The sequence below is a fragment of the Acomys minous genome (genome assembly GCF_964271855.1).
Source record: "Acomys minous genome assembly, chromosome: 4".
Lineage (NCBI taxonomy): Eukaryota > Metazoa > Chordata > Mammalia > Rodentia > Muridae > Acomys > Acomys minous.
The window spans coordinates 4,209,303-4,236,159 of record NC_140486.1 but is presented as its reverse complement, the minus strand read 5'-3'; the positions used below and the strand labels follow the sequence as shown (position 1 = coordinate 4,236,159).

The 26,857-nt window shown below is 46.0% G+C and overlaps 1 protein-coding gene across 3 annotated transcripts in view; it reads left to right on the top strand.

Moving 5' to 3' along the window:
- Positions 1 to 10: 10 nt before the first annotated feature.
- The window catches only part of FBXO15 (F-box protein 15), a gene marked incomplete at its 5' end in the record, with an annotated part of 47,263 nt that continues 20,416 nt past the window's right edge, over positions 11 to 26,857 (top strand). Inside the window, 8 exons of one of the 3 annotated variants that reach the window (XM_084778030.1) lie at positions 11 to 180; positions 8,352 to 8,462; positions 9,369 to 9,473; positions 11,483 to 11,725; positions 12,337 to 12,546; positions 15,439 to 15,565; positions 17,941 to 18,023; positions 18,822 to 18,964. In XM_084778030.1, the coding sequence (XP_084634156.1) occupies positions 11 to 180; positions 8,352 to 8,462; positions 9,369 to 9,473; positions 11,483 to 11,725; positions 12,337 to 12,546; positions 15,439 to 15,565; positions 17,941 to 18,023; positions 18,822 to 18,964 (1,192 nt within the window). The other 2 variants (XM_084778031.1, XM_084778032.1) reach the window with 2 other exon arrangements.

Below are 26,857 nucleotides of genomic sequence, written 5' to 3'. Positions count from 1 at the left end.
CTGGCTCAGAATGACCGGGGCGTGGGAAAGAAGCCGGGCCCGGAAGTGTCCAGAACGCCGTTCGGGCAGCAGAGGCGGAGGTGTTCGCAGGGAGCCTCAGACCGCGCATGCGCGAGCCCGGCCGCGCCTCTGCGCACGCGTCAAGGGCCGCGCTGCGTTTCTCTGCCGCGCCGCTAGAAGGTATCTTTGGGTCTCCATGGCGACCGGCCGGGGTCAGATGCTGAGTCCGGGATGTTTCGGCCTCCAGGCGGTGCGCGGGTCCCTGCATGGTAGCGGCGCTACCTGGGACAGCGCGGGGCTGGCTGCGGGGCGCTCCGGGTTCAGGTGATGCTCTGGGCTCGCGGGAGGGTCTCTCTTCAGTGTCCCACCCAACCTCTGCTCTTTTAAAGTGTTTTCATTGGTCCCACTCTGGCATGTGACTCCTGCTACTTTTAAAGGCGGGAAGCATCGTGAGCGTGACAGAAGGAAACCTCTCCATCCTGGAAACCTAGGGTGCCTCAAGTCAGGACACAAGTAGAGTTACTTCCTAAGGAAGTAAAGGTGTATTACTAAGCATTCCACCCATTTGTTGGTAAACCCCATGGGACGGCTATAAGATGACTTCCAATCGCTGGGAGACTGCAGCAGCGCATGTGTGAGGAGGGCTCAGACTCCGCTGCTTGCAGGGGACACAAGGCTCTCGTGAACCTTTCTTGTATTATGGCTCTGTAACTTGGAGGAGAGTGTATCCATCAAAACCTAATGCTAAACAGGTACTCTAGCGACCAGGTTGGCCCCATGTAAGTCATTCTAGGCGTTCTGTGCACCTCTCCCACCACGCCAACTTGTTTCTAGACAGTCACATCTTGGTCTGCTAGTCACATCTGCAACTCTACTCTAGTTTGCTGTGTTCCTTCCTCTTAAGCGTAAGCGCCTGTCTTCAAGGCTAGCTTTCCATTTCTCTCAAGGAGTGCCTTTAAATCAATGGGTGTTTCTGTGTCACAGTGAGAGAAAACAATTTTAGGACATGGGAAAAGAGCCTCTTTGAAGACTGTCCACTCACCCAGATCCGCACCTTTACTAAGCTTACTTTCTTGTGAGCTGTTTTTAGCACTGCACCCATCACTCCAGTTCGATTTGCCAGGTGGAGGGACAGGTCTCTCCATGTAGCTCTGGCTGCCTTGGAACTCACTACATAAGCCAGGCTGGCCTTGAACTTCTTGCCTCTGTCTTTCTAGTGCTGGGATTAAAGGCACGTGCCACCACGCCCAGCATGAATTTGCATTCTAAGAATTGCTTTCTAAGGAGCCAAATGTCTGTGTAGGTGTAAAATTAACCTGTTATGTCAAAAATAATTGGTAATGTCAACTATTTAACTTGTCCTACTCCCTGCCGCCACCCCTCCAGGGCACTGCCCCTTTTCTTCTCTTAGCCCCTGGTTTCAGAGAGGTGGCACTTTTTAGTGTTATAATAATAGTTCTTGATTTTCATAATGCTGGACAAACCATAAGACTTGTGAGAGAATGGTGACCGCATTTCTAAAGAGAAGTGGAAGACCTTAAACTTTAGGTTAATTTCCCCCTATTCCTAATTTCATTCTTCAGGTCTTCCTTTGTATGGGAGAACACGATGAATTTCTTAGGCATCTCTTTATTTCTTTGTAAGTTGGGTGAACTTTCTGATAGATCGATGTGTATAAAGTGCCTCTCATGATTGTGTGGGAATCTACTCTCAGCCTGTGAATTGGTCTTGTATAGAGTCTTGTTGGTAAAGAAAAGTCAACTGCCAACACTAGAATGACTGACTGTGTTTTATAACATTAGTTATTAGCTGGGTGCAGTGGCGCACACTTTTAATCCTAGCACTTGGGAGGCAGAGACAGGCTGATCTCTGTGAGTTCAAGACCAGCCTGGGCTATAGAGTGAGTTTCAGGACAGCCAGGGCTCTATAGAGGGACTCCCTCCCCCCAACACCCTGTCTTAAAAACAAAAAACAAAAAACGGAGGTTGTTACTATCACATTGTGGAAAATTATGTGTCAATTAGCAATCAGTAGTTCCTCATTTAACATAAAGTATGAACATTCATAAACATGTGCTGTAAGAAATAGAACAGAATGCATAACAAGTTGGGCTAATTAATACCTAGTCTGATTTGATTTATTTCATACTAACAAATACATTTAAAATTATTTTTATAAAAGTGTTGAACTCATTCTAAGCTATCGGGTAACATGTACACTCAACATGTATTAACTGCTAATCCCTTGTTCTTCTGTCTGGACCTTTTCTTTGTGTATTTGAAAAATAGTTCTAAGTTAAATATTAGTGGATTTCAAGTAGAGGTATTTGAAGATATTTGTTCAGCTTACTGAATGTTTAGTGGAGTGGCCTGTTTACAGTGTGACGTCATTTTTAGGAAGAGATGGAGATGTGCTTTTCAATCATGCCAAAATTAAATTGATAAATATTTGAAATGGTAAGATGAGCTCCAAAAGGGTTGTCAGGAAAATCTTGAGGATGCTCCACTTTTAACTTGGACCCATAGTATCTTTTAAATTGTCTAGTTGGAGACTTAGTTGTCTATTCTGCCAAATGTAGAGAAAAACCATAAAAAGTAGCCATGCCATTTTTAGAAAAGTGTTAAAAACATGTCCATAATAAAATACCCTTGATTTTTTTTTTATAACTGTAGGATGCGGTACGTTTTAAAACATTCAATACATCCCCTTGTGCAGGATATTTCATTAAAATGTATTTGAAGAATAAACTAGTAAATAAGCTGTAGTAAATGTCTTAGCCACAGACATATCTGTTTGGTGGGTTAGGGGAAGCCTGTGGTGCCCTCTTCTCTTCTAAATAACTGTGCCAAGAAGTACCTGCCTACCTGGTATCTAACTCACTGTTCATGGAGAGTGTGCTACAGTACACGTTCATCTACAGTTCTTGTGCACATAATTATCAAACGAGAGACTGTACTTTGATAAATTCTCAGCAAGTGAGTGAGCCTTGGTGCACACTGCCTGGATGAGGCTGCTGTGTTCCCTGAAAGCTAGGCGTCTGGTAGGACTGTGCTTCTCAGAGGCATCTGGTAGGACTGTGCTTCTCAGAGGTGCAGCCCTCAGATGTGGGCAGAGGTCACAGAGGTCCTCTTTCTGACATGAAAAATCAGCACAAAGACTTTGGGAGAAAATAGTAAATGATTTAAGTAGAAGTCTTTATAAGATACACGTAGATAAAGAATTAAGAGACCATAGAAAATGTACTGAGGCCTGCCTGCTGTCCAGCGCTACCACTGAACCTTGTTCTGATAACTGTCTTAGTTTTGATACTATTGGGTTTTCTTCCAGAAACTCTCTCTGTGTGTGTGTACATGTGTCTACTTTTCCTTTAGAGAAATAAAACATGTATTTAATTAAGTAAACTACAGCCTGCTTAGAAAGTGCTTGCTGAGCACTGCCTGAACGCTACGTATATTGTGGGTGCTCAAGAAGAGCAGGGAGTAAAAGCCACATGATGACGGTAGAGACGTCAGTCAAGTTCAGTGTTTGATGGTGACATGGTGGCAAATAGGGGAAGAACAGAGGGTGTGTCTTCAGGAGCTGGATTAGAGTTTGAGATGTCCTCCGAGGACCCCTGGATGAGATCATGTTATTTGAATAAGTGCTGAAAGGGGGTGAGTGGCAACCTGTGCAGATGGCTGGCAGCCGGCAAGGACCTGTTTGTGTTTGAAATGCTTGTGTGGAAACTGAGTTTCCGTTGACTGTTGTTGGCTCCGTGAGTAAGTCAGGGTGGCCAGTCCCCGTCCCTGTGCTGTTTCTACTGTTTTCTTCTCCAGTACAAGTCACTTTGGGGTGGACATCCTTAGAGAACTATCAGGGCACATTTTCTTGAGCTAAGGCTTATTTCTAGAAATGGAATTCTGGCTTTAAAAACTGCGTGCTTTTTAAGGGTTTCAGCCCACACTCCTAGACTTGGCTTGTGGAAGGCACTGCATAGCCCTTGTACCAGCGAGAGGGTCAGCTTCCTGTACCATGGTAAGTAGGGGTCTTAGCATGTTTAGTTTTCTTCTACATTGAAATTTATACATTACACTATTTCTGTTGGTGTTCTCTTAGATAGGCCTAAGTTAATAATTTTTATCTTTCTAGCCTTTTAAATTTTATTTTATTATTTGCATTGTAGGTGTGTATGTTTGTGTGTGGCTGTGTGTATCTAAGTGCACACACTGGTGGGTGCTTGGGGCCTGAAGTTCTCCTGGAACTGAAGCTACAGGCAGATGTGAGCTGCACGGTATGGGTGTTAGGAACCAAACTCGAGTCCTCTGTAAGCAAAGCATCTGAAATCCCGGCCACGTCAGCAGCCATGATTGGGAAAACACTGTGGCACAACCCTGTTACCAACATCATAATGCTTCTTAGGTAAATTTAGACGTGACTAAGCACAACAGTATTTGTTTACATTGGGGAGAACTGTGCGCGTGTGGTGGCACACGCCTGTAATCCAGAAACTCAGGGAGAGGCAGGTGGATCTCTGTGAGTTCCAGGCCAGCCTGCTCTACAAAGTCAGTCTAGGACAGCCAAGGCTACACAAGGAAACCCTGTCTCGAAAAGAAAGAAAAAAGAAAAGAAGTGTGTGCATTAGTGAGAGAACTTACTTTTCATTCAGTGCTTAGCGTGTGTATGAACACGTAGACTTCTTGGATCAAGTCTTCACATAGCCATGCCATGTGTAAGTGAATACAGACTTTGTAAGAGTAACCACAAGTAATTTTTAGAGCATATTCTATATACAAATGGTTTACTGTGTTGACTGGTTTCTTCTCTTCTCAGTATGTTTCTGTTGTTGGAAATCATCCAGTTTGCAATTCACTGTCCTAGGAAAGTAGTCTGCCAGTCCGAGGAAACTCGTATTATTTGGGCATCACTCTTTGCTTTTGATTTCTGTGTGAGGGCTAGGCAAATGGGCTTGAAGGTTTCTGCTCCAGAAGTCTTTGTTTAAACACGACCTTTCTACAGAAGTGTAAAAGCGCGCCATGGAGTTAGGACTCTCTGATTAGAGGGCTGCAGTGACTTTCTCGGACTTGAGACCCGTGGCTTCTGTTGCTGTCCCCCCCTCTCTGCTGGTCTGGCCTTCTCACAGGCTTTGGCTGCAGATTCAGATGGGATAGAGTGCACACTGGCTTCGTTTGCTCAAGCTAGAGTGCAGAGCATGTGCTGCTGCCAGTAGGTTTCAGTGTGCCGTGCTACCCACCCCCAGCCCCAGGCTCTGGGAGAGTTTATCCAGCCTCTGTGCCAAGCTGCCAGGGTGCGGACGGCCGCTAATATTTATTTATGGCGAGTTTCCCGTGTGCCAACCACTCTGCTCGTTGCAGCTGCTCAGAAGCCTGGGGGATGGTACTTGTTGAGCACGGCAGCTGGGCCTGTGGAAGATTTGATGATCACTGATGGATAGATATTGTGGTGTGCTGTCTTGGCAAAAGGTAACAGGCTGCACTGCTGCCCAGCCAGCCCAGGCCTTGGGTAAGGGCCTTTGCTGCTCGTGCCTTCCAGTAGTAGGTAGGATGTGCTTAGAGTTGACAGTTGACGTCTTTAATGGTCCATTTGGTATAGATTTTGTATCAGCTTCCAGAGAGTTAATTAGCTTTTCATTGACAGCTTTCTTAGGGCAGCTTAATTGTGCCTTTAATTGCATCCCTTTTGTTAATCCAAATATATTGTGGGAACCAAGTTGATCCTGAGGGTGGTAATACATACCCTACATTACACGTTAAATGGCATGCAGGGTGTCTGGGTGTCAGTAGCTGATGGAGGTTTGTTGTACATTGCTCAAAGAAGTAGCTTCTAGACATTTCTAAGAAAAATAGAGTATCCACTAGGAACACTCACCAGGGCTGCCTCTTAAAAAAGGTCCCGTGGGAGCTATGAAAAATCCACGATTCCACCTTCATTAGGTTTCTGTTATGTTGTGGAAATTGGCCATTCAGTACATCTGTTTTAGTTAGATTAATTGTCCATTTTACACAGCCTAGAGCCACTTGACCTGGGACTCTCAGTGAGAATTGCCCAGATCAGACTGGTCACAGGGCTTGTCTGTGGGCGGCTGACTGTCTGGATTGCAAGTTGGTGGAGGAGGACCCAGCTGTCTGGGCAGCACCATTCAATGGGAAGGCGCTCCTGGCTGTAGAAGGCCAGCTGAACGTGGGACTGTGAGTGAGCCGCCAACACGTTGCTCTGCAGTCTGCTTCTCAGGCTCCTCTCGTTGATGGACCGGAGCCTGTAACAGAGCAGCATGGTTATCATTTCCCCTTTGGTTTCCGTATGTCTGTTTTGGACAGGCTGCCAGTCTCTAGTGAGGACAGTGTTAATTGTGCAGTGCAGACGTCAGGTCTGTGTCCACACACACTCGAGTGAGCGCTCTTCCTGCACACTTCAGGTCTGTGTCCACACACACTCACGTGAGCGCTCTTCCTGCAGACGTCAGGTCTGTGTCCACACACACTCCCGTGAGCGATCTTCCTGCACACTTCAGGTCTGTGTCCACACACACTCCTGTGAGCGATCTTCCTGCACACTTCAGGTCTGTGTCCACACACACTCGCATGAGCGCTCTTCCTGCACACTTCAGGTCTGTGTCCACACACACTCGCATGAGCGCTCTTCCTGCAGACGTCAGGTCTGTGTCCACACACACTCGCATGAGCGCTCTTCCTGCACACTTCAGGTCTGTGTCCACACACACTCGCATGAGCGCTCTTCCTGCAGACGTCAGGTCTGTGTCCACACACACTCGCATGAGCGCTCTTCCTGCAGACGTCAGGTCTGTGTCCACACACACTCGCATGAGCGCTCTTCCTGCAGACGTCAAGTCTGTGTCCACACACACTCGCATGAGCGCTCTTCCTGCACACTTCAGGTCTGTGTCCACACACACTCGCATGAGCGCTCTTCCTGCAGACGTCAGGTCTGTGTCCACACACACTCGCATGAGCGCTCTTCCTGCACACTTCAGGTCTGTGTCCACACACACTCGCATGAGCGCTCTTCCTGCAGACGTCAGGTCTGTGTCCACACACACTCGCATGAGCGCTCTTCCTGCACACTTCAGGTCTGTGTCCACACACACTCGCATGAGCGCTCTTCCTGCACACTTCAGGTCTGTGTCCACACACACTCGCATGAGCGCTCTTCCTGCAGACGTCAGGTCTGTGTCCACACACACTCGCGTGAGCGCTCTTCCTGCACACTTCAGGTCTGTGTCCACACACACTCGCATGAGCGCTCTTCCTGCAGACGTCAGGTCTGTGTCCACACACACTCGCGTGAGTGCTCTTCCTGCAGACGTCAGGTCTGTGTCCACACACACTCGCATGAGCGCTCTTCCTGCACACTTCAGGTCTGTGTCCACACACACTCGCGTGAGCGCTCTTCCTGCACACTTCAGGTCTGTGTCCACACACACTCGCATGAGCGCTCTTCCTGCACACTTCAGGTCTGTGTCCACACACACTCGCGTGAGTGCTCTTCCTGCAGACGTCAGGTCTGTGTCCACACACACTCGCATGAGCGCTCTTCCTGCACACTTCAGGTCTGTGTCCACACACACTCGCGTGAGCGCTCTTCCTGCACACTTCAGGTCTGTGTCCACACACACTCGCGTGAGCGCTCTTCCTGCACACTTCAGGTCTGTGTCCACACACACTCGCATGAGCGCTCTTCCTGCACACTTCAGGTCTGTGTCCACACACACTCGCGTGAGTGCTCTTCCTGCAGACGTCAGGTCTGTGTCCACACACACTCGCATGAGCGCTCTTCCTGCACACTTCAGGTCTGTGTCCACACACACTCGCGTGAGCGCTCTTCCTGCACACTTCAGGTCTGTGTCCACACACACTCGCGTGAGCGCTCTTCCTGCACACTTCAGGTCTGTGTCCACACACACTCGCGTGAGCGCTCTTCCTGCAGACGTCAGGTCTGTGTCCACACACACTCGCGTGAGCGCTCTTCCTGCACACTTCAGGTCTGTGTCCACACACACTCGTATGAGCGCTCTTCCTGCACACTTCAGGTCTGTGTCCACACACACTCGCGTGAGCGCTCTTCCTGCACACTTCAGGTCTGTGTCCACACACACTCGCGTGAGCGCTCTTCCTGCAGACGTCAGGTCTGTGTCCACACACACTCGTATGAGCGCTCCTCCTTCCTTCCTTCTCCGTTCTCTCCTCCTTTCCTTTCTCTCTTTACTCTCAGAGATGAAGTTCTATATTGAATACCCTTTGAAGTGTAAATTAATCCTTCAGAATTTTATAGAGGAGAACAGATAATTTCCCTCATTTGGCAATTGTATAACTTGAATTTCTCACTTTTTCTTTCAGAAATGGTTCTGGAGTTAAGTTTGCTAGAGGCTCCTCTGTCTTGAGACAGCATCCCTGGCGTGGCCAGCACAATGAGACGCCCTCCTCCATCTGCTCTGCGTCCCTGGACAGGTAACTAACCTGCTTCCTGTGGGTGCTGGGCTTTAGGCATGGGGTTCCTAGAGAAAATTATAGTGTAGCATATATCAAGTTGGCATTTTGAGCTTTCTAAGAATAGGAATGTGTAGGACGAATGTACAGCACAGAGAGGTTGACATGAGTCATGAGCCTGTCACCATCATCCTTAGTATGGGTTTATGAAAGTAAATTAAAGGTGACAAGTACACTGGATTTTCCTTTTATTAAATTGTTCTTCCTAATTATTCTTAGTAGGTAAAGACTGGTGGAAAACCAAAAGAAAATCATGTTTCTTCTGAAGTTGTATGAGCCTATGGGGATTTTTTTTTTTGATCCCTTTGGGACTCTGTGAGACCTGTACTGTGACCTTTGGAACCAAAATCCATAGAATCTTTAAAGAAAAAAAAGTGAATTGCTGTTAAGATGCTTACAGATGTGTGTAGTGACACCATTTATGGGACACATCGGCGCAGTCAGTGCCTGTGGGACCCTGTGACGATGGTATTTTTGTGGAGAGACGTTTTACCCCAGGATGCATTATCATGGTGAGAACATGTTGCCCGTCCTGCAGTTCCGCGTTTCAGCAGAGGGTAGCAGAGGCTGTGACAGAGGCACTGAAGTACTCACTGCCTGTTGATTCAGGCTGTGCGGATGTGCTCGGCATGCTGAGAAAGTCAGGTCTCTAGGCCTTATGCCCTCTTAATTGGTCTATGCAATGAGAACTGTAATAACCAGAAAATTACAATCAAGAAATTAATCAAGGATGAGAGAACAGTTTGCCTATTAAATGGCGTGAATATGTTTGTAACCCTCTCTTTAGAGAGGCATAGCCAGGTGTGTTCTGGGTAATTTATAGATTCAGTACTAGTCAACTTGTTTAATTTTCTCCCCCTCTCTCAGAATGCCATCTGAAATTTTGCTGAATATATTTTCCTACTTGGATGCTGTGAGCTTGTTGTGCACTGGATGTGTGAACAGACGCTTTTATCATTTGGCCAGTGACAAGTAAGGGGAATACTACGTCTGTCTGCTATTTGTGGTAACAAGCCATGCGAAATAGAAGGGAATTTAGCTGTTTCCTAAAAATTAAGGAAATTATTTATAATACTATTTCCAGACCGTGTGTAGTGCTCTATGTAGTCATGTGTTTTCAAACATTTGCATTTATGAGTGTAAGATGAAAGTAAAGCCTCTGCTACTGTTGGGCTGTAGAATAGAACTAGGCTGGGGTCAGGGCTTGACAGACTCTGTGCACACACAGTGCCCTGGGCAGGTGCAGTGCTCTGCACATCTTCTCACGTCTGCCAGTCAGAGATGCTTGCTACCTGAGAAGAGTGAAAGAGGGAGGAGAGACCCAGCGTGTGGGCCTCACTGTGGGCGTTGGGAGGTCCTTCCCCGCTAGGCTCTCCAGGCATCCATGGATAAAGAGAAGCCACTGGTTTTTTTTTTTTTCATTGTCAGCTTGCCCTGCACCTAGAATTTCATCTCACGTAGAGAAAAATGCAGCCTTCCTAATACCTATTGAACATTCTGTGCCCACTTCTTGGCTTTTCAGGATTCTTTTTTATTCAGGATCAAAAGATCATGAAAATGTTGATTCTGTGTAGAATCCACAGATTGCCACGAGAAACATTAAGATAGGAACGCAGGTTTGGTGTGGAAGGTAAGGGTGTGGGGAATGACGATAGGCTGCAGGGTTTTATTCTTGCAGCATGGTAGGCAGGAGACCTTCTTGATGGTGGCTCTCAGATGTTTCACGCTCAGCTGGGAACATGGCGTTGCGTTCCTGCACTGCGTTTGTGAAGGTTCTAATTCAGTGCTTTGGAGGATGGCAATTTAATGCTCTAGAGTTCATACTTTACAGTTTGTTCAGGTCATAGTGGCAAATCTATTTTGGAATGACTGATACAGTGCGCCTGGGATGGCCTGTGTTTGCCCTTTAAGTAAGGAACCCACAGTGAGCCATCCGACCTCCCTGAGGCTGTCCCCCACTGTCCTCTAGTCCGAGAGGGTGTGTACTCTGACTGGAAGGGTGGCTCCCATCCTTTAAAGAGCTGCAAGAGATTCTTGTGATGAGGAATATATGTTTATCTACATCAACTAGTGGATAACATTTTTTACAATAATTCTGGAATGAATATAGATAATTTTTGCATCATTAAAAATGTGCGTGTATTCATGTATATGTGCATATTTGAATGTAGCAGTCTAGGCCTCAGTTATGTCCTCTGTATAGTGGGGATAAAAACAGTGCTCCCTTGTCTGTCTGTCGGGAGGACCAAATGAGTAATGTTTGGGAATTGCCTAAATAACAGTTAATGGATGTGTGCTTAGGAAAAAATTTGCTCTTATTTTTAAATGACTTCTACTATTTTACTTTTTGAAATTAGTCAATGTTCATTGTTAAAAAGTTGAAGACACGAGGCAAAATGAATGTGTAGCGTATTTACTCGCTGTTTTGTACTTGTGTGTAGAGCTTATGTATGCACATGCCCACAACAAGACCAGACTCATTCTTTATATAAATGTAATTTTTCTACAATTGAACTCCTACTTAGTTATGTTGCAGAAAGACAGCACTGGATGATCCTAAGTAACATGGGATTCTTTTGTTTTTTATTTTTTGTTTTTTGAGACAGGGTTTCTCTGTGTAGTCTTGGCTGTCCTAGACTCACTTTGTAGACCAAGCTGGCCTCGAACTCACAGAAATCCGCCTGGCTCTGCCTCCTAAGTGCTGGGATTAAAGACGTGTGCCACCACACCCGGTGTAACATGGGATTCTTAATTTAAACCTAACTCTGGAAATAGGCTTTTCCCTTTTGTATGTGTTTTTGGGGATAGTGGATCTAGAACATTTTATTTCATGGCCCATTGTACACATGGGCACAGGTCATTATTCATGGAATCGGCCTCTTTGAATTTTAAAAATTATTATGCATTTCTAATGTAGTATTTTTCTGTTACAGGTACTTTACCGTGCCTCCACACTGATATAGTTCATCCCTTTCTTCCAGTTTTATATGGATCAAAATCTACTCAGCTGCATTTTCATCAAAAAGATCACATTGGAAAATTTCTTCAGTGGAGGAGACAGCTGCATCCGTGAGCTCACTTTCAGTTGAGGATAAAGAGTTCGGATATTGGAAGAGAGAATATATTACAAAGCAGATCTCATGTGTGAGGGCATCACTAGCCCACATTCTCAAGCCTGTCAGCCCCTACACAGGCCTTCCTGTGAAGACCAAAGAGGCCCTCAGGTATGCAGGGCTCGTGAGCGCTCACCTCAGTGGTCCCCAGACGGACCAGAGTCATCTTGGGGCGCTGCAGACACACAGTGCACGTGCAGGCTCTTTGCTTAGTTTTGCAGGTCGAAGGGTTGAAGCTAGGGCCTTACATATGCCAGGGAAATGGGTGCCATGAGCACTGTAGGAAACTGTGTGTGTGTGTGTGTGTGTGTGTGTGTGTGTGTGTGTGTGCATGTGCGTGTGCACGTGCGTGTGCGCTTGTGTTTTTAAAATATACAATATTTTGATATTGGCTTATGCTTTTATGAACAACATAAAGAGCCTCATGGTGTTGAGTAGAGCCAGGGTGTTGTTGAAGGTCCCTGTCCACTGTCTGTGCGCTGTCATAGAGACACAGGGACACGAAAGCATGTCAGGTGGATGCTGAGGATTTCCACTTCTGTGTGTTAAGGAAGTAGATATTATGGAAATATGAAGTGCTCTGTGTATGTGTGTGTGTGGTGTGTGTGCATGTGTGCATGTGTAGTGCATGTGTGTGTACGCGCCCATGCATGTGGTGTGTGTGTGTGCGTGTGTTGAGTTCTTTCTTTGAAAGCATTTTCAGCATTCTTTTCTTCTTCTAGAATATCTGGCTTAGGCTGGGCAATTATATTAAGAGAAAAAAGTGGAAAAGAGCACGTCATGCAGCATAATGACCTCTCCTTAAATGACGCGTCTGTCACGGTTGTGTGGCACGGCCAAAATTGGCCACGTCTGGCCACATTGACCACCCTCGCTCTGTGTGGAGTGACACCAGCTCTGATGGACCGGCATAAAGCCCCTGACCCCAATGGGTAAGTCCAGATTTAGCAACTCATTGGTGAGGACTCTGGGACCTTGGTGGTCGTCACGCCTTTGTAATTCAAAGATACCACTAGTTTATCTAAATTTGATTTTATCGTAGAGACCCTCCTGTCACTCTGCACTGCTGCAGAACAGAAGATACTGGGCTTGTCACACTTAGGTCTAAATGTAAATTTCTTGAATCTTATAAGAATAAAAATGATACTCTAGTTTTAAAAGTGTATTATATCATCAGTAGCTTTTCTATGTTTTTACTCTTAACTATTTTAACAAATTTTAACATATTCTTTAGTAATAATATACTAATTTTAGCTTAAATATTTCGTAAATACAACTGTCACTTACTTTGTGTGATTTTTTTTCTCTTGAGTTTACTAGATAGGTGTTCATGTGCACCTGACTCTGCCTCCGTCTTCATGTTTGTGGAGCTGTGTGATGCAGATGGTTGTTAGGGCGCAGACTGGAGGAGTTAGCTAGACAGCCATTGTAGAGCGGACACCCACCCTCCTCTTACATGGCTGTGCCCTGGGTCCACACACACTAAAAGGCTCCCACTTGCCTTTCCCAGCCACCCTCAAGTTCCTCAGTGATCCTTGTCTTATAAAAGCTGGCCTGTGACTGTGGCAGGTGTAGATGCTTGTGGCCCCAGTGCGCTAACAACTTTGCTACCCGATCTGTACAGTGTGTGGGTGTTGCCTGCCTCTCCATTGTCGTGCTGCTGGCTGTCCCGCCTCTTCCCTGTCTTGGTGTCTTGGACTTTGCAGCAGTGTTTTCTACAGTGATTTTCTTACCATCCTTGCTCACTGTGGTTCTTCTTGTGGGTCGCCCTCATCTCTGTCCCATGAAGAGACAGTGTTATTTCATGGTTTTCCTGGAGCTGGCCTGCTGCTGGCCCCCCTGCGGTGCCAGCCCTGAGGCCCCTTAGTGATCCAGTGCTAGTGCCTGTGCTGGCTGGGTTCTGGAAGCATTACCAGTGCACTGTTTTCCCCAATTAGATCACTATGTTCTATGTTCAGAGTTCACACTATGTTCACAGTTACCTTTTTCAGTGACATTTTATTTGGATAAGTCTGAACCTTGCATGTGAAGTGATGAACTCTAAGTCTTTTCTAATATAGTAGGTAAGTTGTATTCATGATGAAATTATGTTTGGAGTAGGAATCCACAAAATGCACTCTTTAGACACGATGGTATTGGCATATCATGAACTGTAGTTTATAGGCACAAGTAGAAATTAGTTAACATTAATTAAAATGATCTTGAAAGACTATGAGTTAAAGATGAGTTAAGTTGAATTGTAGAGCTCACTTAAATGTACGTGTGCCTCAGAAATTGTCGCCAGGGTCAGGAACGCTAGATCCTGTATGGTTCCGAATGCTGGCGCTCACTGCAGGAAGTTACATATTTCCACTTAAGCTCTATGGAGGGAGCAGCCTTCGACCGGCAGTGGTGAGTGGAGCTGAAAGTGTTTCAAGAACCTCTCACTGTAGTCTGTGGGCCATGCCTTCACTATGAGGGTGAACGCTTGCCTGCATCTTTGTGACAGCAAGGAGAGCCTTACACCTTTACTTAAGCTTTCAAATCCCTGTAACTTAAACCTTTGTACATGGGCTCTCAGCTGCTTGTCCTGTTGGTGTTGGGTTCTCAGTTCATGTACCAAGAGTGATTGTTTAATGTTGGCTCAGTGGCCGTGGCTGTGGCTTGAGATGCTGAGGTGAATGAGGACGCAGTTGGTCCACAGAGTCTGTTTACAATCTCCATAGGCACTTAAGAGTGTTTCCAGCTTTGGTACATGGAAGGTGAAGGGGAGAGGTGTTCTGCCACCTCCACCTAGGCCCCCTCTTTCTCCCCACCGGCTATTGAGCCTCTGTTGGATGTGCTGTGCTCTCATGGGATTTTTTTTCTCTGAATCTTGTAGCTTTCCCTCTGAGAGGTGTTTCCAGTGTTGGGACCCAGGCTGTGATGGTTGTAAAGTCCTTGTCAGTTGGAGCTAAGGTTTTCCGTTGGGTTTTCTTGAGTTTATACTTATGTCACTGGTCCTGCATTCATCGTCTTCCAGGTATATTCTGCAGGTGCTGAGTCTGTTTCTAGTTGTCATAAATCTTAGCAACCAGCTGGGCCACCTAGCTGTTGTTCTCAGCATAAAAATCCCTTATGAGCCTAGTGTGAGAATCCTGCCACGTAAGAGGATTTGCCTTTGTGCCTTACTTCCTCCTCTGCTTTGAAACGGTGCAGGTTGCACCTCCTGCTTTTGCTCTACGCAGCATCTGCATGCGACCCACCGCTGTCTTGAGTTCTGGTTACTGGCCGTCCATTTCAGATGCAGTGACCGAGCACCTGAGGGACTGGGCCTACTGCTCTGCTTCTGTTGACTGACCACTGAGTGCTCATCTGCTTTCTGATTTCCCGAGCCCCTCTGTGTTCTCTGCGTTGCTGTACTTGTAGATAGTACTCCCTCTGCATGGCTGTACGTCTTGTGGAGCATAGTGAAGGATGTGTCCCATGCAGTTGAATTTTCGCTCTTGAGCACTAAGAGTCCTGCGTGGAGGTGGCTCTTTCATGAAAACATTCATGATTTTGGCTTAAATTTATTATTTAACATTTCAGTTTTCACTGTCCATCAGCTTTGCTTTACAAAAACTTTGGAAAGAAAGGCACATCTGCTCTCAGAGGAAGAGTGACAGGGAGGGGAAGACAAACCTGATGGGTAAGAGCCTCGGTGCGCTGGCCTCTGCTGTCTGAGAGTCCCTAGTGATGCCGTTGGCTTGGGGCATGTTAGTGGGTATAAATTGCTCTTCAAAAGCATTTTTAATTACACTAATGAGGCTGGACAACAAGACAGACTGAAAAGTTCACATCTCTCTCTTCTCTCTTGTTCAAAGACCACGATGGCTGTCTTTAATTGCAAAGTATGAGCTGAGTCATTTAAGCAAGTCTACCATGGTTGGCTGCGACAGACTTGTTCGGATATTCTGTCTCAACCCTGGCCTCTTGGTGGGGCTATGGCAGGTAAGATGGAGTTCTGTGTCACTCCCCTTCACAGTCCCACATCCACACACTGAGTGTAGCCTCCTGGAAGAGCTCAGTGCGTGCATGTGAGTCTCCTCTTTCTAGTCTGCTTCCTGCTGATACGGGTGACAGGGCTGCTCCTTCTGCCTTCCTGTTTCTACTGACAGTGCCATTTCTTTAGTCAGTCTAAGTCCCAAGTCTTTCTTCGCCAAAGCTGGTAATAGTACTTGCTTGTATGTATGTAGGTTTAGGTTCCTGTTGGATAGCCAATCCAGGCTCAACCCTGGGAAAGGCTATAATTTCCTGTCCCTCAGCTCTCATTAGTTGCCTGTAGTTCATTGTCTCCATGATAGCATGTCGGTTGGTTCTGCTCTTGTTTGGTCTTGTTTATGCAGCCATTTCTAAGACAGATGGTTTGACATCAGACTTACTGGTGCTCTGACTCGTACAATGTCCCTCCTCTACTTCTGCAATGTTCCCTGAGTTATAAGTGCAAGAGGTGTTGATGTAGACGTATCCACTGGGGCTGAGCTGCAGGCGTCCTGTTGGTCTCTGCACTGTGTCCCGGTTTGGATTTCTGTCTTGGTTTGATGAGGGTAGCTGTGCTCACTTGTGGCTGTGAGGCTGAGACCTGGGATGTAGTAAGGAACTATGCAAGTCTAGCAAAGTGGTGGTAGTAGATTCTCTTCTAATGTCCAAGACCTCACTATCCCTAGGAAGTTGGCTAGGTTTCTCGTACTAGGTGTGATTTCCTTCCTGTTGAGCGGGCCTCAGATCCAGTTAGACAGCTCTTGGTTGCCACCCAGCATGTGAGTGCACTTCTGTGCGCCTTGTCAGGTGTCTCACTCGCTGCTCCTTTTGTGGCTTACAGGTGTTGCCGCTCTCTCCCTTGGCAGCTAGCATAGGATTTTCTGGTACCACAGAAGCTAAATCACAGGAAAGAGGCTTTCAGGTCAGCTCCAGCATGAATTCATCTGAGTCCATTTGAGCCCTGTGTCCTGAGTGTGCAGTGCCTTCAGCAGGAGGGCTTCCCTTCAACCCGTGAGAGGCACCCAAGGGCAGCAGCAATAGTCACTTAGACTACCCTGACCAACTCTTCAAAAGAGGGTTTCTCATGGGGCTCTCCTCTAGACAGGACTTAGTGGATATCAGGGCAGTGTGATGTGCCTCTGCATCCACATTGGTTTCTTTTGTGGCTTTGGCCCTTTTCTGAGAGCATTTCACATACTGGTTGAGATTAGCAGTGTGCCCTGTGTACATCAACTGGACAGAATTAGCATTTCCATTTTCTGCAAGACTCTTCTTGCTCTTCTTATCAGCTGACCATGGTAGTCACTGTTTCTTTCCTTTTTACTCTCTCTTTATGCGTATGACTCGAGGGTGAAGCAGTAGTTTGCCTGTGCATTTTATGACTTAAATTCATGGATCTTTGTTGGTCTGTGTGGAGTTATGAGGACTGTCGGTTTGATCAGCCTGGAGGGTGACGCCTTCCGGCTCACCATTCAGGGCAGCAGTCAGTGTCAGCATCAGCGTCTGCCATTTAACCTAATGGGCAAGTGAAGAAGCGAGGTCTAGTCATTCCCACTGCATTTGCAAACCAAGCAGTTATTTGCTAAGAGCCCCTTGTGCTAATCTGATCTCCATTGCTGTGGTAAACACCAGGATCAAAAGCATCCTAGGAGAGGGAAGGGCTTACTCCATCCCCCCATGCCAGGACCCAGTCTGCCGCCGAGGGACAGTCCAGAGCCTTATGCCTGTGGACGCCAGCCCTCCTACGTCAGATAGCAATCAAGAAGATGCCCCACAGACAGGCTCACAGGCCAGTCAGAGCCGGGCAGTTCCTCAGTTGGGACTCTTGGATAATTCTGGATGTATCAAGGTGACTGCTGAAGCTAACTAGGAGAAACATTATCTAGTAATGCTCAGTATTTGTGAAATTTACCAGATATCTTTATCATCTTTCCAATATCGGCCTTATCTTTGAAAAGAAGTTGAAATAGCCTGAACCCGCCCAACACTACATGTTATGTATGTATACATATATACATGTATACGTATACACACACATATATATGTGTATATGTATATATGCATATTGTGTATTATGTATAAATATAAATAATATGACAATCATTGTATAGAACAGCATTGTGCTGTTTCACAAGTGGTAGGACATTAGTTCTTCTGGGACTGCATGCTCTGCATTGGGTAGTGATGTCCAGCCCTTGTGTTATGTGTAAGTCTTACGGTAGCGCTCTGTTAGCAGTAATAATGCATGTGTCTTCAAGATGATAAGCTGTGACTTTTCACAATGAACCTGTGAAAAATTAAAAGACTGCTATTGAAAACTATGTTCTTGTAAATTGACTTTCCAGAAGGAGGACGGGCTGGCTTTTGTCATGGCAAACCTCCATTTCCATCGCCTTGTGGAGAGGAGCACCCTAGGCTCAGCCACTCTGTACGTATCTGTGTGCGGTGAGCTCAGGGTGGAGGGCAAGAGGTTAGAGGTCAGCCCATCCACATGCCCTCACAGTAGCAGTAGGCACAAGACAGCAGACATGGCCACTCAGCCATTGCTAAAATGATTGCATGGTTTATGAGCATGCGTTTGCTTGATTTATTCTGTTTAAAAGACTTTATACCTGGTAGAGTGTTACTTACAGAGGCGGGGTGCTTTGTTCTTTTAGCATGCCAGCATTCTCCTTCACGTTCTCATGCTGTGAACTTTTAAACTTTGAAATGGGTGTCTTCTAATTTATTAGCATGTTGTTGTTAGTAGGGAGTAATTTTTTCCATCTCCCTGCAGCTTTTTCTTTTCCCCTTTCTCCTTTTCACTTGCCCCCCTGAACATCTGAAAAGCTCCAGGATGCTATTAAATATGTTGCCTTCCATGGTGAAGCTTTTCTTACTGATACAGCCGGTTGGTTTTAGCTTTTTTTTTGCCGGAGTCCCGGCCTACAGATCTGTGTTGGGGTGCCTCCTTCTGGGCGCCTCGTCTTTGGCCCCTGAGAACACTGAGGGTAGAGTGGCCTTGGTGGAGCTCCTGTTCACAGTGGTGGTGCTATAGCTACCCATAAGCTCTGCATCTGTCCTGAGTTTTGTAGAAGTTGGGGAGAACAACACGGAACAGTTAGTTTAAAAATTTTTGGGATTCCTGTAGCGCATCACTGGTTGGAGTAGTGTTTCAAATAGATACTTTTTAGGAGTATTTTATCTGTGATGTTGAAAAATGTGTATATGTTTTGTTTGCTTTCAGTCCCTACGAGCCAGCTCCTCACAGTGCGGTTGTGGACGACAGCCCAGAGTATGGGCTGCAAGGCTATCAGCTGCACATTGACATGCACGGCGGCGGCATCTTCTACCTGTGCAGTACGTTCCGAAATCTCTTCTCCAGGAAAGGTGAGACTAGTTCACGTTGCTTTATGGAGCTGGCGGGCTGTAGAGAAGAAGCTGCTAATACAAAGACTGCTCCCAGGCGGCCAGCCATCTTGTAATCTGCCAGCCCGGCTCCGTTCCCTGGCCACTGTCTTGGCATGAGACGTGTGAGGCACTAGAGCCAGCCGGTCTGCTTAGGCTGCCTCTTTCAGTCTCATTCTCTGGCCTCCAGAAGGGGCCTGACTCACCCTGACGATAGCTCCTGACTCTTACTCTTACTTCCAAACCTTCCCGTTGCTTCCCAGAGATTTGGTAAATGTGGTCCCAGGCTGAGTGTCAGCCTCACAGAGTGAGACTGAGGAGAAACCACAGTCTCCTCATATTTGCATTGCCTCAGCGTTTGCCACCGTTTGCCATAAACTAAGACAAGGCCCGGGGAACTCAAGCTCAGGAGGCGTGCTGTGTTCCCGCCCACCGCTTGTCTGCTGTGGGATTGCTTCATGAATTCGTAAACTTCATGTCTGCTGTAGATGTGCTTGGCTTCAACTTTAACGCTTTTGGTGAGATATTTTCTAGGAGAAAGTGCAGCTTCCTTCTGCACCATGTTACAGGCTGTGCTGGGTCAGGCTGTCCTGTCAGCAGTGCTGGACCTCATCCCCGGCTAAGAGCGTCACAACTCTTCCCCACTGAGCAGGCAAATTGTTGCACAGCCTTCTTGTGCCTGGTGGACTTGATGTCCACTAGTAGTGATCCATGTCCAAATCAGACTTTTTTGTTTGAGTTTAGGAAAATGTTGATAAAGAAATTAGGGCATTCATTTTAGATTTGTTAGCTGAGCTCTTCTGTAAAATGTGCCCTCTTATCACTTGGCGAACTACAGAAGCAGGCAAGCACCCAGCTCTCTCCCTTTCTGCCACTGAGTTTCAGTTAAGAAAATGATGCCCCTTTTGGTAGAGATGATTCAAGGTTTCATACTCCTAGTGACACTAAAATTGTCACCAGGGATCTGTATCAGCTCGTGGCCGGTGCCTTTCATATGCCCCGGCATTGGTCTGCAGCCACCCTTGTCTTTTGGGCTAAGGGAGATTTCTTGTGCTTGTTGGCATTACTTTTTTATTAATTACATTTGTTCTTTTACAATTTCATACATGTATATAATGCGCTGTTACTGCTCCACCTGTCATCTCCTCTCTGGTTTCTGTCATTCCCCCTCTTCTCTACAAGTGTCTTTCCTACTTTCATGTTGTTTCTTTTGTTTTATGCTCTTCTGAGTTTAACACGGGCTGCATGTGATCATGGGTTTGGAACTGTTGCACTTAGTGGACTCACAAGTGAGAGTCAGAAGGCAGTGGTGCAGCAGGGAAGGGGAGGGGCGCTGGGAGCCTCTCCTTCATCTGGGGCCAGTCTTTTGACGACCCAGTGCCAGTCTTGTTTTCTCTGTATCTTGGAACCAAAGCATGTCATATTTTCAACAGTCAAGAGCCTGTGTTGTTTCTGAAGCCCGTGAGCTCTCTGAGCAACATCTTACAGAAACACCCCACAGCGCAGGGGTGGGGTTGTTTATTGATGCCCTGATCCTAGGAGCAGCACTATCCATTCATCTAAGCTGTCTCCCTTTAAACTCTCTTACATTTTTTAACTGAGGTATCTGGTGGGTTTTCCATACACTCCCCTGCCCAGTCACCTCTCTTAGCCTTTCCTGTCATGAGTGTGCCCACCCTTCCATCTCAGCTTGTTGTACTATGTTCGCTCTCTTCATGCGTTCGGCCCCCCTCCTCATGTCCCCTTTGCAGCTTCCTACCGTCTACACTGGAAGCTATAGGGACTCCAGGTTAAACACAAAACTGCAGAGATGGAGCAAGAATCAAGAGCACGTAGCATTTCTCTTTCTGGACATGAGTTAGCTCATTCAGTATTACTTGTAATTCCATCTGTTTTCTTTTTATTTCTTTTTTTTTTACATGCACGTCATTTTATTTTTTAAAATATTTATATATTTTTGTATATATTTATATTATTACACATATATAAAATAAATTACATACAGCAGGAAGAACCACAAAAAATCAAGAATTATATTAATGTAACATTCATAGTGTTTTGGCTATTTGTATTTGGCAGCCTTGAAGAAAACATCTTTCCTACCTTGGTGAATCTAAAATTCTGAATGTAACTCAATATCTATCAGATCTCATCTCTATCAACTTAAAACATCTATCTAGGTCTATAAACATCTTAACCACTAAAGAATTAAGCTTACTTGTAAAACTAAACTATCTGGTCTTCAACCCCATCAGAGACTTGAGAAGGAATAAAACTTAATTACCTGAGTAAACCACAAGTGCAGGTTAGCAGCTTCCAAAGTGAAAAGAAATGACAGAGACAGTTTGCTGCCTGAACAGTCACCCAAAACTCTCTACAACATTGGAGCATCGTCTTCAGCCTTCTAGCCCATTATATCTGACAGACACACTTGTGAAGCAGGAACTATTGAGGACTTGCTTACCCTGTCTTGGCAGAGTTCAGCTGTCAACTCTGCCTGCATTCAAACTTGCGCCTTTATAGGAAGAATTCTGTCTGTGGTAGAAACGAGGACCTTTTGGCCAGTGGCTGGTTTGCCATATTTGAAGCCATCTCCATAAAGAGGTTCTTTGATGCTCATCATCCTTTTAGAGGTAGGCTGAGTGTTGCCAGGAATCAACCTGTTTTATTGTCAATAAATCTTTAAGATAATAAAAACATCTTTATATCCATATTCTGTAGGTCTCTGAGGAGTTTGAAGACCTTATCTAACTATTTTACCATATCTATCTATAGAATCATATCTATCTGTTATACCTATGATATATATTCTTGTGATAAAAATAGACTAGAAACTGACATGACCATGATTTGATCAACTAACAATTAACTTGTGGTGAGGAATTGGGGAGAAGGTGTGGACTCAGGGAGAGGGCGGTATGGAAGGAAGAGATGAGAGGTCTGGAGGCTGGGAAAGAACAGGATGGCAGAGTGATGGAAGGTGGACACGGCTCAAGAGAAGCTGCAGGCAGGTAAGGGGTTAAAGCAATGTGATAAAAAAAAATAAATTAATTAAATTTAATTTAAAAATGGCCCTTGAAATTTCTTGTGCAGCACACTCTCCCTCCAGCCTGGGAGAGATGGTATTGCTGGACTGGAGGAGAGCTGGGAACATGAGTGTCTGTGACAGGTTGTGTGTGGTTATTACGCGCCATGTCTAGCCCCTTGCCTGGGGCTGTGGTAGCCGGTTATCTCTGTTTGAAATCTGATTGTTGTCTCAAGTTTCCCAAGCGCAGGAGGAGTGGGAGAAGGGCAGTCTCATGTCAAAGGCAGGAGTTGGATGTGTCACTTAGAACATAGTTTGGCTGGCGGGACAGCACCTAGAAGCAGGGGGCATTAAACTCACTGACTACCATATTTCCTCTAGTAGTTTTAGAGTATCTGTCTTCAGTTGGGTCCTTTATCCATATGGAGTTGAGTTTTATGCAGGATGAGAGCTAAGAATCTAGTTTCATTCCTTTACCTGTTGTTATCCACTTTGATCAACCACATTTGTTGATGCTTTTTTTTCTCTCTAGTGAATATTTTTAACATCATTGTCGACCATCAGGTGGTTACAGTTGTGGTGACTTGTGTCTGGCTCTTCTCTTCTATCCACTGGTCCACACACCCGCTCCTGTGCCTGCACTGCGCTGCTTTGTTACTGTGTCTCTAGTACAGCTTGAATCAGGTGTAGCGGCAGCTCTCGAAATGCTCTCATTGTTTAGAATTGCGTAAGCTTCTCGTGGTCTTTCTAGTTCTCATATGAATGTTAAGATTGTTATTCTATCTTTAAAAGATCCACAGTCTTAAAACTTTTTAAGTTTTCTTTAAAAACCAAATGTCTCTTTAAAAGTCCATTGTCTTTCAGCTGGGGGCTCCTGTAAAATAATAATAAAAATGTTAGTGTACTTTCTTACTGTAGGAGGGAAGAACCAGGGGACAGTCATGTCAAAGCCATGTCAACAGCGCAAACGTTCAGTGCTCAGTGTCGGGCCCGTGTTATGACCATCTCGGCTGCCCAGGGCTTGAGCAGCCGCCCTCTCGGGCCCTGAAGGGCACAGCTCACACCACTTTGTCTCGGAGCTTCAGGTTACCTCTGCTTCCAGATGCTGCTGTCCTGGCGTCTTCATTATGCTGGGGTCTTTACTGACACTGAAGCTGCACTTACATCTGTGGTTTCTCCAGCCTTTCTTGAGGGTCTCTAGCCTTGCCTTACGTTGCCAAGCCTCGGTTGCTCTCCATGACCCTTCATGCCCTCAAACCAGTCCCACCTGAGTGATTCTTACACACTACCAAGTGTTGCTGTTAGCATGAGATGCAGGCTTGGCCAACCTGTGTTACAGTCATTAATAAAAGTGTGTGTTTCCCTTAGTTTCTCTCTTAACCTGGCTATTATACAAATAATTGACTGTTTTATATTTGTTTATAAGGCTTCATAATGCAGTCTTGAGCAGTTTAAGTCTGTTCTTAACCCTCTGTGTTGTCCTGACTCCATCTTTGCCGCAGTCCTCAAGTTAACTTGCTTTTCACTTCTTTCTTTGTTCCAGCTGAATCTTCTTCATCTCCCCCACAGCTCTGCCTGTGGCTGAATTCCCTACTTCCTCCTCTAACTCCTCCTCCCCTGGCTGGCAGGGAGTCCAGCCCTGTTCTCTCCCTTGCTCAGTAATTGGCTATGAGCAGCTTTATTGGCATACAAGGGGACAGTTGTGGAGCAGAGTTTACACAACCTTGAGACAGGAGATTCTTAGAACAAGGCTTGCAACGAGATATGGGGTCATACAGAAACCAGCATTTTAATTACAGAATAACCGTATGCTTACCACCCTGGACATAATGTCCCTGTGCTGACCTTGAGGTCAGCTAATCTTCAGCTAATCAATATTAGTTGTCCCATTCAAACAGATGTTTTACTTCAGCAGTGTTGATTGTTTGTTTCTCACAGCTAACTCTTCAGTTGCGCTGACCAGAGCCACAGATTCCTAGGTCAAGTGTCACCCAGTGGTTCTGATGTTTCCCGGCCTCCATCTTCATCTCGGTCACCATTCCCTTCTCCCAAGCTCCTTCTCCGAGTCCGCCATCAGCAGGAGCATGCCCTGCAGGCCAGGCTGGTGGGGCGTTTGCTCAGCTGAGGTGGTTCTTCCCATGTTTAATTGACAAAAACCAAACAAATAACCTCCTCCTTCAAAATAACGAAACTAACCAACACAGGTGGCATTGTGAATGACATTTTTCCTTTCATTTGACAGTATGTTTGTCATTGACTTTTGTGTGTTAATTTTGTCGTCTTCTGCTTTGCTGAAAGTGTATCAGCTCTAAGACTGCCTGGGTGGAGCCTTTAGTCATCTCTGTATAGGATCATATTGCTGCAAAGGGGATGCATTAGCCCCCTGACCCTTTGTATTTCATCCCTTTTCTCTCCCTCTCTTATTACTGTGGCTGATAGTTTGAGTTGTATGTTGAATTGGAGTGAAGGGAGTGGCACAGCTGTCTTCTCAGCATGGAACTGGTGACAGGTTTGCTGTATGTAGCCTTTATTATGTTGGTGTGTGCTGTGTCCACTCATAGCTCCTTTTCTACCACCATGAAAAGCCGTTTGATTTTATCCAAGGGCTTCTTGTATCTGGTGGTGTGATCATGACCTTGCAGTGTGTATTTCTGAGTCCAGTTTGATAATCTCTTGTGCAGGGGCTGCTGGGAGTGTCTGCCCTGGGTGGCTGTTCTTAGCCACAGGCGGCCCCTGCATGCGTCTGCGCCAGAGCAGCTGCATATACTGCAGAGTTGGAGAGTCCTGCCTATCAGTGACTTCAGCACTTACCTTTATTCTGTCACATGAGGCTCTGCAGATAAAAAGCTGGTCATTGGAATCCAGTCATATCCTACCAAACCCAAATTGACACTTGGGTGTACCTGTCCTTGTTCTTGTGCCAACAGCTTTGGCTGAGAACTTACGACAAGGCGCCAGCCGTGAAGGTGCTTCCTGTCCCTTCCCAACCCACCCTGTGTGTCCATGGCCAGCATTCAGCCTATCCAGGGCTTGCTGTGGTGAGAACCTGGCTTTGGTGATGAGTGATGGCCACTGGTGCCTTGTGAGGGGTGAGTGAGTGGTGCTTGTTATAGCTGCTCCCAGAGTCCTTCCATGTGAACCTTGTGAGTAGTATTATGGTCTGCTGGGTCCAAACTTTGCCTTTCCTCCCTGATCTCCTCTCTGGCACCATCCTCTCCTCCCTTTTGCCCCGTCCTGCTCTCCTCATCCCACTCTGGCAATACCAGCTGTTGTGGCCTGTCCCTCGTGCTAACAGTATCACCACTACAGATGTCTGCATGGTCACTCTCAGGCTTAACTCACAGTCAGCTGTGCCGTGACACTTCCTTGCCATGTCATGTCTGGAACCTCAGGCCCTCCCCTTAGCTTCCTGTGTTGGATTATTCAGTTTTACTAGTTAAGTATATATTTTTAAAAAATCTTCTTGATGCGGTGGGTTTTTTTCCCCTAGTTATCTCCTAGAATGTGAATCTAAGCATTGAGTGTTTAATAGGTGAACACATACGTGATTTGTGATCCCTGATCCGTTTTCTTATGTATGTTGAAGTGGCCTGACTACTGCAAACTGCTCCTGAAGACGCTTTGAGAACTCATGGCCTGTTACTACAATCTTTGTGTTTCTCTGCCTCAGGGACTCTGAGCTGCATTGGCAGCATTTCTGGTAGAAGCTCTTGTGTTTCTCTTAGCTCAGAAGGCAGAGGAATGGCTTGCTGCTGCAGAACGTGATGTTGCAGCTTAGTGTCGTTGCTGGGCCACAGCAAGAGGACAGCAAGGATCATTCTAAGGAGGAAAGTCCAGCCTTCCTGCCTCTCAGAGGCCAGGCAGGCCCTCAGATGCCAATCAAGCCTGCTTTACGGGCAACCTGACAGGTCCAGTGCAGCCACTGTGGTTTCCCTGGCTTTCTCGTCTTCTTTCCTCGTACAGCACACAGATAGGGCAGCGCCCTTTAACTGCTTCATATATGTCTGTGGAAGGAGGAAGCCTTCATTAGTGGCCTAAGTGTTTTGTGTCTGTGCACCCATAATAAAGGTGCTTTGCTACTTGTAAAAATGCTTTGCAATCTGAATACAGCCCTATATGTCTGTTCCATCTCCTCACTGCAAGGGAAGCATGAGCCTGTTTTCTATTTTTGACTGGACATGGTTTGTACATATTATCAACCATCTAAAGCATTAATTGCATTTTAAGTTTCTACAGCTTTAAAAATGTGAAATAGTTTCACATTGTATGACTACAGAGTGCTCCAGAATTGCCTATATACAGAACTACCAATTTATAATTCGCTTTTCTTATTTATATCTTCATCACCTTCTGTATGTGTGTCTATATACATATATGTGTGTGCAATTAGTCTGGCTACTGCTGACTGGGACTCCGTCGTGTAGGTACTAGTGCTGTCTAGGGGAACACTCTGAATTGCAGAGAAGAGGGCTCCCATCTTCCCTTATTCTAAAGAAGTACAGCGTAAAGCTTTATAATTCGTGCATGGGTTGTACCTGAGATACGCTCTAATTGTGTTGGAGTTGCTGGTGATCAGATACACGTATGAATACTACTGTCGCAGTTTCGTGTTTCAGTAATTATGGTGAGACTGAGATAGGACTCTTTACTTCTCCTGTGTTACTGATGAGGAATTTGCAGATAGTAGCTAGCCACCTGTCTGATTCCACAAGGCTACCAGGAGGTAGAGTTCCCGTCTGCATTGGGCCCACCTCACTGCAGAGCCAGCACCTGGCTACAAAACCATCAGTATATGTTTGCACTTTAATAGTATGCAGTTTAGAGTTCTCTCTGTGTGTCTCTGTCTCTGT